The sequence below is a fragment of the Myzus persicae genome, unplaced genomic scaffold (assembly GCF_001856785.1).
Source record: "Myzus persicae strain clone G006 unplaced genomic scaffold, MPER_G0061.0, whole genome shotgun sequence".
Lineage (NCBI taxonomy): Eukaryota > Metazoa > Arthropoda > Insecta > Hemiptera > Aphididae > Myzus > Myzus persicae.
The window spans coordinates 190,860-206,821 of NW_019101374.1; the positions used below are offsets into that span (position 1 = coordinate 190,860).

At 29.6% G+C, this 15,962-nt stretch overlaps 1 protein-coding gene across 1 annotated transcript; it reads right to left on the reverse strand.

Annotated features, from left to right (window-relative positions):
- Positions 1–3,812: 3,812 nt before the first annotated feature.
- Positions 3,813–15,087, reverse strand: LOC111028882. The gene is made up of 7 exons (XM_022307661.1): positions 14,859–15,087; positions 12,205–12,404; positions 7,491–7,583; positions 5,281–5,428; positions 5,080–5,213; positions 4,794–4,925; positions 3,813–4,439 (listed from the first exon to the last, which is right to left on the reverse strand). The coding sequence occupies exons 2-7, from the start codon at positions 12,383–12,385 to the stop codon at positions 4,291–4,293; spliced, it is 837 nt and encodes a 278-aa protein (XP_022163353.1). The 5' UTR covers positions 12,386–12,404; positions 14,859–15,087; the 3' UTR covers positions 3,813–4,290.
- Between the last annotated feature and the right edge of the window lie 875 nt (positions 15,088–15,962).

Below are 15,962 nucleotides of genomic sequence, written 5' to 3' on the forward strand. Positions count from 1 at the left end.
AAGAAAATGAGTAAAATAATAGAAAAGATGGTCAATCATAGACTCATATGGTATCTTGAAAAACATAAATTACTGTCACCGCATCAACACGGCTTTCATAAAAATAGATCTACTAACGATTTACTAGTAAGTAGTAACCTTACAAACTGATATCAGTGACGCATTAATCAACAATCAAAATATAATACTAGTCAGCCTCGATCTAAAAAAAGCTTACGACACTGTTTGGAGACACAGGGTGTTAACAATTATGCAACAATACGACATTCACGGAAACATGTTCAAATGTATTAAAAACCATAATTACGATAGAACATTCAAACAAAAATTAAAAATACTTTATCCGAACCGTTCTCAAACCAGAATGGCGTAGTGCAAGGATCAACTATTAGGGTAACATTATTCCTTATCTCAATTAATGAAATGGCAACTCAAGTTCCTCCACCCACGGTGATTAAACTTTTCGCTGATGATGCACTTATATATTGTAAGGGAATAAACACGAATTCTATAAAAAATCAAATTCAACTTACACTTGACAACTTAAGTAAATGGATCCTCGAAACTGGTTTCACTTTTTCGCCGAACAAGACAAAATGTATACTATTCACCCGTCAAAGAAAAATTGCCAAACCGATAATTCAATTTGAAAAGACAACACTCGACTACTGCGACAATGTTAAAATTCTTGGGTTAACATTTGATAATAAACTCAACTGGTGCTAACACAATCAAACAGTTAAGTATACGTACGCTCAAATCAATAAAAATTATAAAAACATTAACTCACACTGAATGGGGATCCGATGCAGACAGCCTAATTAAAATATATAAATCCTTAATTAGATCTATAATTGATTATGGTTCAATAGTCTACGGAGCGGCTAATCATAGAACTTTGCAAATGCTAAATACAATACAGAATTTCGCCATTCGCTTATCTTTAGGTGCATTTAAAAGCAGTTCAGTCCCAAGCATACTGTGTATGGCTAGAGAACCACCTCTTTATTTAACGAGAAAATAGCTTGAAACCAAGTGCATACTAAAAATAGCCAAACACCAAGAGAATCCAGTGTACAACAAAATCTTTAAAAAAAGGTACCAGGCTTAGCCTATGTTAATACACCGCATCTAAGATCAATTTATGAAAGACAACAAGATTTCATCATTAAAAACGAAACCTTGATTAACAATACAATTCAAGGCACTGTATTAAACGTACCCCATTGGCGCTTTAATAAAAGTATAATAGACCTAAGCATATCACTATACAACAAAAGCACAACTGATAAGAATATTTACAAAGGTCTTCATTACGAACTTCTGCAATCGTACCCGGAATACATACAGGTATACACCGACGCGTCGAAAATTGGTCAGAAATCTGGACTAGCCATAATATCAAATTATATAAACATTCAATTAAGAACTAATGAGCTATGTAGTATTTGTACCGTAGAACCCCTAGCGATACTCACAGCGATTCAAAGCATTCATTATACTAACGATAAGAAATATCTATTAATGACAGATTCTCTAAGTAATTTAATCGGCATATGCAATTTAAATACGTCTCAACCAGTTATCTGCCGTATAATCAATGAACAATGTGAGCGTAAAAATAGTATATCACTTGCATGGATCCCGGGACACGTCGGCATAAGAGGTAACGAAGAAGCTGATCGAAAAGCAAAAGAAACAACAGGTACCTCCGCTTTTGAAGTATGTCCCCTCATATCTGACAGAGACTTGTTAAACTCAACCAAATTTAAGTACATGGATGAATGGCAAAACCTCTGGGCAAAATGTGATGACAATAAGCTAAGAGAAATTAAACACTCTATACTACCATGGCCCAAACCATTTGAAATGTCTAGAAGGGACGAGGTAATTCTTGGCCGCTTACGAATAGGCCACACTTGCATTACTCACGGGTATCTCATGGCCAAAGAAGACCCTCCATCATGCCCGACGTGCGGAACAATCATCACAGTCAAACACACACTTACAGAATGTCGAAAGTTCATTGAAAGGCGCATTGAGCCAAAACTTCCTGAGACACTATACGAGATGCTAGCACCCACTCCTGAGACGACCAAAAGACTCTTCAATTTCGTCAACTCAACAGAACTGCATCAACTGATTTAAATATTTGTACTTAAGTTAAAATAAATTTGTAAATGTATAGGTAACTAGTAGAAATTAAGATAGTATGTAAGCAATTAATTTAAATGTAAACATGTAACGCTGCAGGCTAATAACCTCGCAGTTGATGCCATAAACAATTAATAAAAAAATAAAAAATAAATTTTCTTTTTTTGTTATATAGGTGCTGCGCGTATTTAACGATTTTTGACGATTGATGGATATTATTGTTCAAAATGTATTAATTAAAGCCATCAGTCACAAAAATACTACACATGAACATGATTTGTAAATATTCAATAAATCGAAAACCACCAAGTTATCTGAGATGGTTAATTGGAAAACGTCTGATATGAGTAGTTATCCACATTCATACAGTCGTATCGCTCGGCAAATAATGAAAATAATCTATCTAGTGATCGATAAACTGCACCGGTGTACATTTTTTTTTCCAGAACATTCAAAACCTAATTTTTAAAGATTTTATTTTTTTAAATTTATTGATTAATAATTATATATAAATTCCAATTTTTTTTATATTTATATGAAATAAATCCTTTTTTTTAATGAATTTTTTTCATTTTTAGTTCATATTTTTAAGTTTGTCGGGTCATATATATGCGCATATTTTAGTGCTTTTTATAGTGCTATAAGTCCCGAACCCTGGTCTTCTCTTAAGAAACCACCTCAGTGCGCAAGCTGTGACGTCTACTTAACAGTTGGGAATTCATAACTAAATGCCATAAATATGAAGAAAACGTTAAAAAACTCAATATCTCAACCGACTTAGACGCGGCTTTAAGTCCCCACACGGTAGACATCAACAACATGATCAAATTCTTAAGAAAACCCGACCTGTTCAATCGAATTTAGATGATAATTATGATGCACACTGCACAGGTACCTATATTTAATTGTAACTTATGGCCTTTGTAGCCTATGTAATAAGGGACAGTGAAAAAAAAAGATTCATGTTTATATGAATACACTATACACACTCCTATTGTCCTAACTATAAATTGTATCCGACAGAAGTACCCATACTTAACATTCAAAATAATTACTTTTAGAAAATAGAAATACATATTTCTACGTTTATTAAGTCCTTTCGTACCTAGTCTAATTAAGTTTTAGCTAGGGGTCTATGGTCTGCAGGCAATCTGATTGTAAAAATTAAAAATAGTCATAGTATTCATTGAGACAAGTCTACTATTTATATGTATACAAATAGGCGAATACCCAGGCTATCGGGGGTATTTTAATTCAATATTTAAATACAACTTGGAGGGGCTGTTCGCATGTCCAAACTATTTTTGGATTATACAGCCTAGGAGGGGGGATGCTTTTACACCCAAAACTACCCCTCCCCACCTGGATATATGACTACACAAGCTACTCACACTGCACACAAATCCATAAGTATCAGCACTATATTTTTAGAAGATGCCTAATGTTTCTGACAGGATTCTAATAACAATGGTATCGAGACCTTTTAAAATAATTCCTTCTCCGTCCCAAGACAATAAAAAAACTGCGAGGTGTGAAAAAAGCGTCTCTTACATCTTCACAATGTGTTCCAAATATTTTAATCACTTATACTTATTGCACAGCATAATATGTGTAGGTGATCCTCTTGTATACGTATATTATAAAAACAAAATACAAAATTTGACTGACTCATAGCACGAGTTTATTCAATATTTATACATAATACTTTATCGGTTACCATTTCCCAGCATTTTAATACTGTACATAATGCACGTCACATTGAAAATATAATATTAGGCAAAAATATTTAACATACTTAAATATTTTAATACTTTTCTTATTCCTTGTATTATGATAGATAAACTATACTGCTATTTATGTATATTACACTCTTAAAAGTTAAAACTAAATAAAATGTATATAATTTGATATTTTGATAAACATATAATTACATTACATTATTTAACAAACACTAAACAGTAATATGATGTATATGATAAATAAAATGATAATATTGTAACAATGATTGATGACAAAAATTATAATGAAATGAAAGAAACTATATTAATTTTACAATTAAGATTTATAACTATGTGTTGTCATAATGGCCAAATAATAAAGACGAAATAAAATATGGACCTGTAGGCTTTAAATAATTTATGGCAGTAAGTAACTAAAATCAAAATCATTAAAAACGTCGTTCCAAATTTTTGTAAAAGCTGAAGCAACAAGGTCGTTTATAAGTGGTTTCACAACTGGCAAACCAACTCTCCATGACGCATTTATAACTCTGTCCAAAACGTTTTCTGTAAAAAAAATAAAGTATTGTAATTATACAATTTTAGAGGAACAAATTATTAAATAAGTACAAAGCTTACATTCAAAATAAATATTTTCAAAAAAAACCCCCCCGTAGGTACCTAATTATTTTCATGGTTTAAAATTGTAGTTAGTCCTAAAGTAAACCAGTATACTATAACTAGCGTTACACCTACGTACAAAATTAATTAACAATTTATCACGAAATTGACTATTTTGAAATGGTTTTATTTTTTGTAAAATATAATTAATTTTTAGGTGTATTGAAACTTAAAATAATTTGTATTGTCAATGTGATAGGTCTGTACTGTTTGTCTGTAAGTACCCATAGAAAAACTTACCAACGATAACTCTTCCACGCAAAAGATTGCTAATATGCAGAGACATATTTCCAATTTCTTCGAGCTGCACAGATACTTTGATTTGATTTGTATTTTTTGGTTTGCTTATTGTCATTGTTTGGATATAATCGTCTAAACAAATTATTTACGAGACAAAACATTATATAGGTTTATTAATTATTACTTATTATCAACCTAATATATAGGCACACAAAAAAAACAAATTTATCAAGGATCTGTGACGAAACACAGTTGTCTATTAACAATTGATCATAAAAATTCTTACATAAAGTCATATTGAATTGGCCAATTGTCCTAACTCCAGGTCGCAGTATCGTGTTCTCTGCCTCGTAGTAACCTTCTAAATACTTCTCAGGGAAATAATGTGTAAGTTTGATTGTATTCGTGTTGAAGTTAGTTCTAAAAAAATATGCATTTTAGAAAAATGTATTCTTATAGACATTTCTACTCTATAACAATGGGCTACTTGAATTTTTTAATTTCCGAAAGTCTCCATCCGGTTTCAGTAACGTTATATAGAGTTAACTTGTAACCAAATGCACCAGCTCCTCTACTTTGTTTGACTTCACTGGCGAAAAACGGATCAAATGGAGGAATTCCAAGTTCTGGTACACCTATGGGTACCGAATTTATTTATATAATAGGTAGGTATATCTATTTAATATGTATGTGATTCTTGAGTGTACCAATCTACACCTACCTAATACATATAATATAATAATAGTAGCAGTGTTGGGAGTTGTTGTGGAGTAAAGGTTAACCATAAATGAAATTCGTTTTCATTCATTTCGGTATGATTTTGAAAATCAAATCAAATCAAATTTAATAACTAAATCTGCAATGTATCGACGTATCGTGTGGGTATCATAAACTCGTATTAATTGTCCCCTGTTACTACACGAGTAGGGTGTAAGTATAGTGTTAGGTAAAAAACGTACTTTTTAAAGGTAAAAAAGTTACCTACAATACAAAAATTAACAAATTTACATTTGAATAAAATTGCATAAGTATATTTTATAGTCATATAAGGTTTTATATGTTTTATTGATGAAAAGTAGGTAGTTATAGCGACATAGCGTAAGATGTATTGACCCTAGGTTTTCCGTGTATTCTTAAAACCAGAAATTGGCAAAAATCAGTATATTTTACTATTCCAAAGACAAATTGTAAGATACAATTCTAATCGGAGAAATGTTAAAATAAAATATGCTTACAAAATTATAACTCACTGTCTGAATTTTTTGTTCAAAAAAATGTTTTACTTATTATTATTAACTTTAACAAATAGGTATAATAAATAATATATCTGTAATATATTTATGATACAGTTTTAACAATACCTACTTAAATAATTATTACAAACGCGCTGACCAAGGTGGATATAAAAATATAATTTTTTTCATTTTTATCCCTTTTAACATCCGTAGGGGTCGAATTTCGAAAAATCCTTTCTTAGTGGGTGCCCACACTATAAAACAAAACTACTATCCAAATTTCATACTCATAGCCTCAGCGGTTCCGGCTAGACGATGATGAATCAGAAAGGACAAGTCATTTTATACATAGAGATAGGTAGGTATAGTAATATACCTATTTAATTTTTCCCACCCCTAAAATTTGGCACCCAGGATACTCACCTAAATCCCCTCCCATAAATGCACCACTGACAGTTATAATATTATACTGTACGTCTACAATATCAATATGTATATGATATATATATATATATATATATATAGCCATGTATTATAGTATAATAGTACCTACCTATCTACAGCATTTTTTTGTAATGATTCTTTTCTAATTCTGATTTTTGGAACTTTTAAGAACATTAAAACGATATTATTTTATTATTATCGAATACTTACATTTTTTAAGGACTGATCTTCTGCACTCGTCAGTACAAGTTTCTGACAAATGAGAACCCCCCCCCCTTTTTTACTGTAAATTATTTTATAACATAAATTTTTTTTTAACTGTTGGTAAAGCCGTATAGCTGTATAGATAATGAATAATGATGAATAATAATGTAAGTAGTTATGTATAATACAAATCCTAATGTAGTTTCAAAGCCGGGTAGGTATCTACTATCAGCTGTACAAGTTGTTCAAACATGTTTTTGATTTTTGTTTGCACATCTCACTAGTTATTATACAGGTAGAGGGGGGAGGTATTTTCAGGGTACCATCCTGGCCCAATCCTTCGATTTTTGCTGTATAAAAATGTGAGTTTTTCATATAAAGCATATATTATATGCATATTGCATATAGACATATAGTGTATATTTTTTCAATATAACCCACACATTGAAAGTTTCCGTGTACGCCACATCAACCTATATAGCTGGGTACCAATTAAGTTCTTAATTCTTGGCTGTCGCCTACCTACAGTATCATATTTTGTGATAGAATAAGTCATAAAATGATGATGGAGCATTGCTGTTAAAAAAATTAGTTCTTACTTCTTAGAACTAAATTACCTACCGACGCGTAACTTATAAAAGTAATGTTGTTACGGTACAACAAGTAGGATAATATAAAGGTACTTACAGTGTATATTTGTTACGCAATACACACCTCGTTGTTATACTATACCCAACACTGCACATTGATACATATCAAATTTTGGGTCAATTATATAAAATATTAAATTAGGTATAATAAACAATATAGGTACCTGTTGTAAAATATGGTCTGACATTATTGATTGCATTCTTTATACATTCGTCAAATTCAACTGTATGTGTTTTGCACTGAGAAAAATATTTACCTGTTTGTAAAGGAAACACACAATTTAATTAGTTTATTTAATCAAGCCATATATATTTGTTCAAATAAAAAATTATAAGATGCATCATACTTAAAAGTACTATTTGGAAAGCAGTAGCGTAGCCAAGAGGGGTGTAGCTCCTCTCCAAAATTTTAGAAAAATTAAAAGATTATTTCTACATGGGTTTAATTTAAATACGAATTTGTATCGCAGTACAGGAACTGAAACTTTATATAAAGCCTCGATATATTAAAACTCTTAGATCATATAAACTAGATAATATTATATGGAGCCGTACCCATCTCGCCCGTGTACACAATTTGAAGAACATGTGACGAGTCAAGTCTCTGTCAGATATGCTTGGTCTGAGAATGCGTGAGGCGAACTGTCGCATATTTAGCTGTTAGTTTATACTTATATACATCAAATCTCAATTCATATAAATAAATATTATACGACTTTTCTCTCCGCGCATGCGTACATCAAGCATCTCCGCCAGGGACTAGTCGATTATATTATATGTGCTTCAAGTTATCAAATATCAGGACATGGGTTCATCCATACTATACATATTCTTAAAACCATACTATAATATCATATAAAAATGACAAAATAAACCAAAGTATAGGTACCTACTATGCATTTTTAATGCCTAGAGCAGCGTTTCCCAAAGTGTGTTCGGCGGAACCATAAGGTAGACAACAAGGGTTCCGCCAGATGTATGTGATTATTGAGAAAATTATGTTTATTTAATGTAAGTTATTTAAAAAAAAAATTTTTAGTTGAACATTTTTTTTTAAACTAAGTTTAATAATGAAAACTGAAAAGTCAGTATCGTTAAAATATTATCAAGACTTGAGAGTTTAGAGAATTGGTTTTCCTTTTTTTATTTAGAAAAATTGTAGTTGAGTTGGATTAGACATTATAGGGTTCCGCGAAACACTAACAATTTTTAAAGGTGCCGTGGTGGTAAAAGTTTGGGAGCCACTGGCCTAGAGGCTAGATCTCACGATCCCCGAAATTTTTCCTGAACATGGTGATTTGTGACTTGAGGAGGGGGACCTTAGTTTAATTTTAGAACCTCAGCTGGCAGGTGGCTAATTCTAAAATCATAAAAGTTAAGAAAACATTTTTATTTGTTTAATTATTAATTATTTACTATCTCTATTAATCGATTTTAATTAAATAGTATCTGAACTTTGAAAGTCTGTAATACTATTATAAATAACATAATTACGGTGCTAAGAATATTGTACGAATGACGACTGACGAGTGTGTACTGTGTATAGGTAGGTACCTAGTATTTAGTAATACAAACTAATAAATAATTAAAACAAAAATCGTAATTCGTATTTTATAAATTTGAAATTTAATAATAACCCAATGTTTTTATTAGCTGTTTACCTATTCTCTAAACGTTAGCAAACAAGCAAGTAAATATGCTCACCGTTTTTTGTTTCTTATATTCTTATGAGTTGTTAATTCTCAATTTAATTTAAAATGTCAATGAAAATTACTTCTAATATACATTTAATTTTAAATGTCTTCAAATTTTATTTTATTTGATCTATTGTCTATCCTATTTTAATGTTAATATTTTTAATATAGAAGTTTTACTATTTAACATAGATACCTGCTGTTTTGTTCATATTATTTTTTAATTTATAGCTACATATAATATGCTACAATTTGTAGCATATATGAACAATTACTATCAAAATATTAGAAAAAATTACACATATTTTGGTTTGTAATATTTCTTTAAAATATTTACATCTTTTCTAAGAATTTATGGATGAATTGGTAAGAGGAATAACAGGTATAGTATAAAAGGCCGATTTGTATTGTTACTTATTATAAACTAAAATCAATTTAATGCTCGAAGATTTTTCATAAGACTATCGGCATACAGCCGACAGTGTCTGTGTCACAGTGGAAAATATATTTGTACATACACAATTCAACCATATATGTACAGTTATAAATACACTACATAGAAGTTAAAAACATGAACATAAAAAAATAAAATTGATAACTGTACAAATAGAAATGCATAATGCATAATCAACGGACAATGATTATTATTGATTATATGTAGCCGAAGCCCGAAGGTCAGCGACTTAAGTTACCCAAGCGGCCAAGCATAATTTTACAATCTCGACAGTCAAAGACTATTATTTATTTGGTCATCTTTACCTTTTACGCTTATACCTTAAGAAAACCCATAATTGTTATAAAAATATGCAACAAAAAAAATTCATATTTTAAGTTGTGTGTAAGATGTACGTATGCATAGAGTACACAGAAAACATACACAAATCTATAACTTCCGAGCCTTAATCATGACACAGATATTTATACTAATTGCTAAGCTTCTAACCCACATGTTCGAATATTGTAATTGTAACGGCGACAAATTGATGAAAATATTGGTTTTTTAAAGTTGGGTACCTGCGTGTTTTTTTTTATCTACCTTGTTTTTTGACCATTAAATAAGAATAATATGTAATGCAATCTTCAATATTGAGAGTGTGATGGTGTCTGGTCGTATTTTTGATCGAGGATGTACTTTTAGCTATTGGTAAAAATTAGGGAATCCTCAGAATACTTTTCTTAATAATTGGGAAATCCAAAATCTAACAAAAAATAGTGGAAAACCGAAATATTTCGCAACTCCAGTTTTTGACACAATAGAATTTTCTCAACAATATAGATAATATTATACGTACATTATTTAATATTTTTAGATTTATATTGATGACAATATTTTGTGTGTTTAGTAAAAAAATTTGAAAATGTAATCAAGGTTGTTCAAATAAGTTCCTATAATAGCAATTCAATAACTTTAAAAATAAATAGGCTTTTTTAAGACTAGGTAAATTTAAGCTACGTTACTATATTATATTAACATATATTTATGCCATGAACCCATTCCATAATATATTCTAATACACCATTCATACGCTAGTATTGCCTTACATTTAACTCGCAAGTTAAAGACATGCAAGTTGTTTTGGAAAAAATTAATTTAAATTACAGAATAAAGAAATCTGAAATAGTAATAAAAATAAAAAATATAGTAAATCATAAGAATATTTTTCAGCTCGCTTAGAACCGTTATCATAAAATTCAAATTTAACACATTCTTATGCAATTATCTACTCAACGATTCGCGATTTTATGTAATTATTTTAATAATTCAAGTAAATTTTAATATTTTAAATAACTATAATTTTTCATACGTATATATAGTCGAGAATATAATAATAAAGATAATTACGCGTATGCAATTATTTGTATTTATTTTGTTTTAGAGTAGTTTTTGTATATGAAGCAAAGAGATAAGGGAAATGTGCTCTGTTGCACACCGTTGCTGTAAATAGTGTAGAATGTATAAGATTCTGTAACAACTGACATTCTACCTGCGGTTTTGTTGCATCGGGCCAATTATATATTACATTATATCGTATGAACTATGAATTAATTTTTACAAATGCAAATGATGACATAACAACTCAAAATACATTAAATGTGATACACTGGTACTGGTCTGCCTGGTTTCCAGATTAACAAATCAGAGAACGTTTAGTGAAAGTTTACCGGTTTTTTTAACCAAAGTAGGTATAATTATATATGTAATTATATCGGTCATAAACCTTTATAATAAATATTCATTTTTGATCCTTACAGGTTTTGATTTTAATTAATTCAAATTATCATCTAAAAATTGTTATACATATTGTATAATTAATAATCATGAAAGTGTAATATTAAGTAGGGTACTCAACTAACCTGCTACTGGGTAAGACGCATATAAGGTGGAAATCTTTAAACATGAAATCAATGACACAATTATTATGGGGAAATTCTATAAATTCAAAGTATGATTTGTTCTAAATACCTGTTAAGCAATACAAAAATAACTAATTTTAAAATCATTTGTTCCATTTCCATCTCTAGATAATCTTTTTTTGGATATTAATTATTATTAAGAATATCGTCTTAGCTAATCTTGATTAGCTAAGAATATCGTCTTAGCTAATCTTGATTAGCGAGTCGTCAAGTTGAATCTAGTGAGTTCCGTCAATCTTTCAACTAAACTTTTTTTATTTACAAAATAAAAAGAATACTTTGGTAGTTAGATACTATTTAAAAAAATACTTTGCTTATATAGTTTGTAAATTATTAATAATACAATATGTTTTAAATTGTAGGCACCTATGTATAATTCATAAAACATAAAGATAACATCTGCATAATGTAGGTAGGTCTAAAACAATACCTAATCACAATTTAAATCAATTTCCCATAAGTAAGATTTATACTTTACACCCAGTTTTCCTGAAAATGAAAAAAATCTTCTCGAAACTTGACCTGCAATCCATATGACATACATAGATATAATGTGTATAATAAACATATATAATTTTATATATGCATGGATTTATCAAGTTATTTATATATATAACTACTAACAGTACTAATTATAGTTACATGTATACATGTAACTGCAACCTATATTTCAAAAAGTGGAGAAGCATATAATATAAAAACAAGCACACTTAGTACATGTTATTATACACAAATTGATTCTTTAGAATTGAATATACTTTATACTTACGGAACTTTGCAACAGCACCTCCATTAGCTTTATTTGGGCCAACTATTGAGTTACTATCTGGCGATTGAGCTAAAGCAACAGCAGCTAACATCAATAATAATGTAAATTTGATGGTTACACATCTTCTCACTTCGGACAGGGGCATTTTATATTCGATTGACACCCGTATACAGATATTCATTTAATTTTATCCCACATTACTGTGAACAAACAAAATATGTATACATTATATATATATATAAATAAGAATAGGGCCTTTTCGTTCCTCATCCTCGAGAAAATAGTCGTTAATTTAGAAAAATCTAAGAAATCATTCTCTTCTGCCTCTCACCGGTCGATCATCATATATCTTCGATCACCCACGCATAAACCATACGACCATAGTTTATTAACATTTACCTAAACTAACTATTAAATGCATACAAATAATCTTACGCAGTTAAAGTTGTAATAAATATGTTTATACAATAAACATATAATATATTCAAGTTACTATAATCATTTATTTAATTTAATAAAGTAATTTTAGTAAATTAATTTTTCGTACCTACCTAAGTAAATATAATCTACGATAAATATTTGATGAATTATTGATGAATTGTTATATAAGAACATATTATTACCATTTATCTGTACCTATAGTTGGAAGAAAATAAATTATAAGGCCCCCTTTAAAGAACTCCCAGTTGGGTGATGGTGATCTGTAATGTGTAACTGAGGAGATAAACTAAAAATACTATAACCTTCACAAAATTAAACCGCCTACAGTGATATTACGGTATTAGAATATTACAATATAACAATAAATCGATTGTCCATTGTCAGTTTTTTTTTTATTTTCAATACCAATTATTAAAAAAAAAGTAATTTCTAATGAGTACAAACAACTAGCATTTACCAATTTATCATAACATAATAATCTTATACCTAGGAACCTTCTAGTATAATAATTATATTTTTTAAATCAAATTATTATATAATGGGTTAGACATTATGCAAATCTTGTATACATATATAAACAAACGAAACAAAAACATAGATACCTACTAATTTTGTGCTACTGGGTCTCTTAATATTCTAGGGCTTGATATTGTTCGTATACATATACCATTATACCAATACCTATATCAAAGAAAATGCATTCATTCTCATAAATCGTTTATATTAAGAAAATTATCTAATAGTGTAGTGTCCAATCTAAAATCTTTATTAGGTTTGTTTTTGTCCATGCCCGATGGTCGTGTAAAGTATATTATGACATATTCTGCTATTTGTTTACACTAAAGACTTAAGAACTACAATATGAAACATACAAAATGAATACGCAATATAGTAATTGTTCAGCATAATGCGTATAGAACAAAATTGATTAGGTATTTAGAACTTTAAACTAAAAAGTTATAAGATTCAAGTACCTATTCAACTAAATTATAGAACAGCCCTATAACTACAGTTACCTACATTTTCTATAAAGGGTAGGTAGGTCGTAGCCCGTAGGAGAACAATCCTTGCAGTACAATCCATCTATTAGACCCATTTCATACAGTCACGTCACACGTGTATCATACAGGTATATGCAGGGATATAGGGTTGATAGTATACGGTGTATCTACCTACCTATATTATACTTTGGCTGTGGAAAACAATATCACATATTATTAGGTACCTGTCTGCATGCATAATTGGCTCAAAATAAATTGAGTTTATTTGAAATGAGCCACTTTTTTTCAAAGTACAAAATATTATGTCTGGAAGCAGTGAGTTTCCAACTATTAGAATTTATTACTTTATTTTTTAGAAATACCTATTAGATAATTTTGTGATTAAACAATTAAGTAGAAATATTTTTGAGAGCTGTGAAAATTTGGCCAACACGCCACTTTTGACGCCCCCCCCCCCCCCCGGTCTAGACTCTATATATATTAGATATTTTATCGGCTATATACCTATCTATATTATATTGTAAGTTTCAACACATGAAATATTTTTTAAAAAACGTTTAAACTCAAAACCTCTTACTATAATATCGCTTTTACGTATAAAATAACGAAATAATATTTTAAGAGTAAAAAATATTTATTCAAATGATACCATCTACCTAAATTAATTATTTTCCCTACCTATCTATTAAACAATTATCAGTAAATATAAATATATTTCATTTACAAATAAATACAAACCGTTATTAGAAGTCAGAAGATATTTGAATACAAATTCTCTAATAATCCATACTTGTGAACACATTTTTTAGTAATGAAATTGTTATTTCTAGATATTTATTTATGCAATATTGTATGAAAGTATATTTATTATTTGACTATTAAAATTATCATTGATACTATAGCAGAGAATATTGGTATTATGAAATACATTTTGTCTAATATCCTGTACTGCTATATACACGAATAGAACTACCTAAATGGTTTGGGTAATAATTATGTTTTTTTTTCAAAACGGCCAAAGCTTTTCCTAGGTCCTAGGTATTATTTTTTTTTAGTATCTTATTTAATAAAATATATAGCTAATGAACAACCCTCGTGAAAAATGATAAAGTTAAATCAAAAAGCTTTTCAACACTAGTTTATTTCATAAAATAGTTTTGGAATAGTATACAATAACAATAAATAAAAATAACTTATTTAATTTTCACTTACCCTAATTTTGTTGGTCTTGGACTTTTTAACGAAAATGTTGTGAGAACCATATAATATGAATGACTTAATATTTCAGAAGAGCGTATATTTGACCAATAATCAACCACTAGTCGAATTGTTTGATCTTTTTCTGTAGCTCATAAGCTAAAACAAACACACTCCTAACACAGTATACAAAACAACTGGGATCAGTGAAAGGGAATAGTTACGAGTTACGACGAAATGTTGACAGTCACCGTAATAACGGCAAGTGGTTTGGTAAGCATCCTCTGCTGTAACGCGTGAACGGGAGGAGCCTGTGACTTAATAGCTTTCCATTACTTATGTTTATACTTCATATTCAATATAATTATAAACATTTCGCCTTCTAGTAAAGTCGCACATAAATAGCCTATTTTCGCCCAGATCACACGAATCCAAGAAGTCTAACAAACGTGACATTTAGGTAGGTTATCAATTATCTTTATAAACCAATATTAATTGAAATGCACTTTTAAGAAAATATATTTTTTTTTATACAAACTAGACATATATACCTCTATTACTCTTCACTCTTCAGTCTTAAGCTTTGAAAACGACAAGTGTTTAGATAACTTTTAAATACAATAAGTTACCTAGGGACTTGTTTTTTAAGCCCAAATGACAGTGGCGTAGCCAGGGGGATGCTGAGGGGGCTGCAGCCCCCCCCCCAAATGTTAATAAAATTCAAAAATTATTTTAATGGTCTATGGTATTCGATCAAAAACTAAACCACCGCTGTGTAAAAAATTGATCAGCCCCCCCATTGGCTACGCCACTGCCAAATGATGAATCAATAGTAAATAATTTTCAACTTCAATTTGTACCTAGGTACATACTGCAAAATATGGAAATTTGTTATATTTCCAATAAATTAAAGTGTTACGCAAAAAAATTGGAAGCACAGAATTCTTTTGTTTAGGAAATACTACAAATAATTATTACGTGTAAAACACTATTACTTTATTACTATAATATTATGAAGACTTAATACTTTAAAATTTAAGGGTGCCTAGTATACGGGGCTTCAGTTTGATACCCTTACAATATTATTTATTAGTTTAAAATTGAGATGATAAAATGTAT

Excerpts from the sequence above, each read along its gene's own strand:
- LOC111028882 (XM_022307661.1), bottom strand. The coding sequence starts at position 12,385 with ATGAATATCTGTATACGGGTGTCAATCGAATATAAAATGCCCCTGTCC. Across the intron at positions 4,926-5,079 it reads CCAATTCAATATGACTTTAT|ACGATTATATCCAAACAATG; the intron begins GTAAGAATTTTT and ends TAATTTGTTTAG. Across the intron at positions 4,440-4,793 it reads GCGTGGAAGAGTTATCGTTG|AAAACGTTTTGGACAGAGTT; the intron begins GTAAGTTTTTCT and ends TTTTTTTTACAG.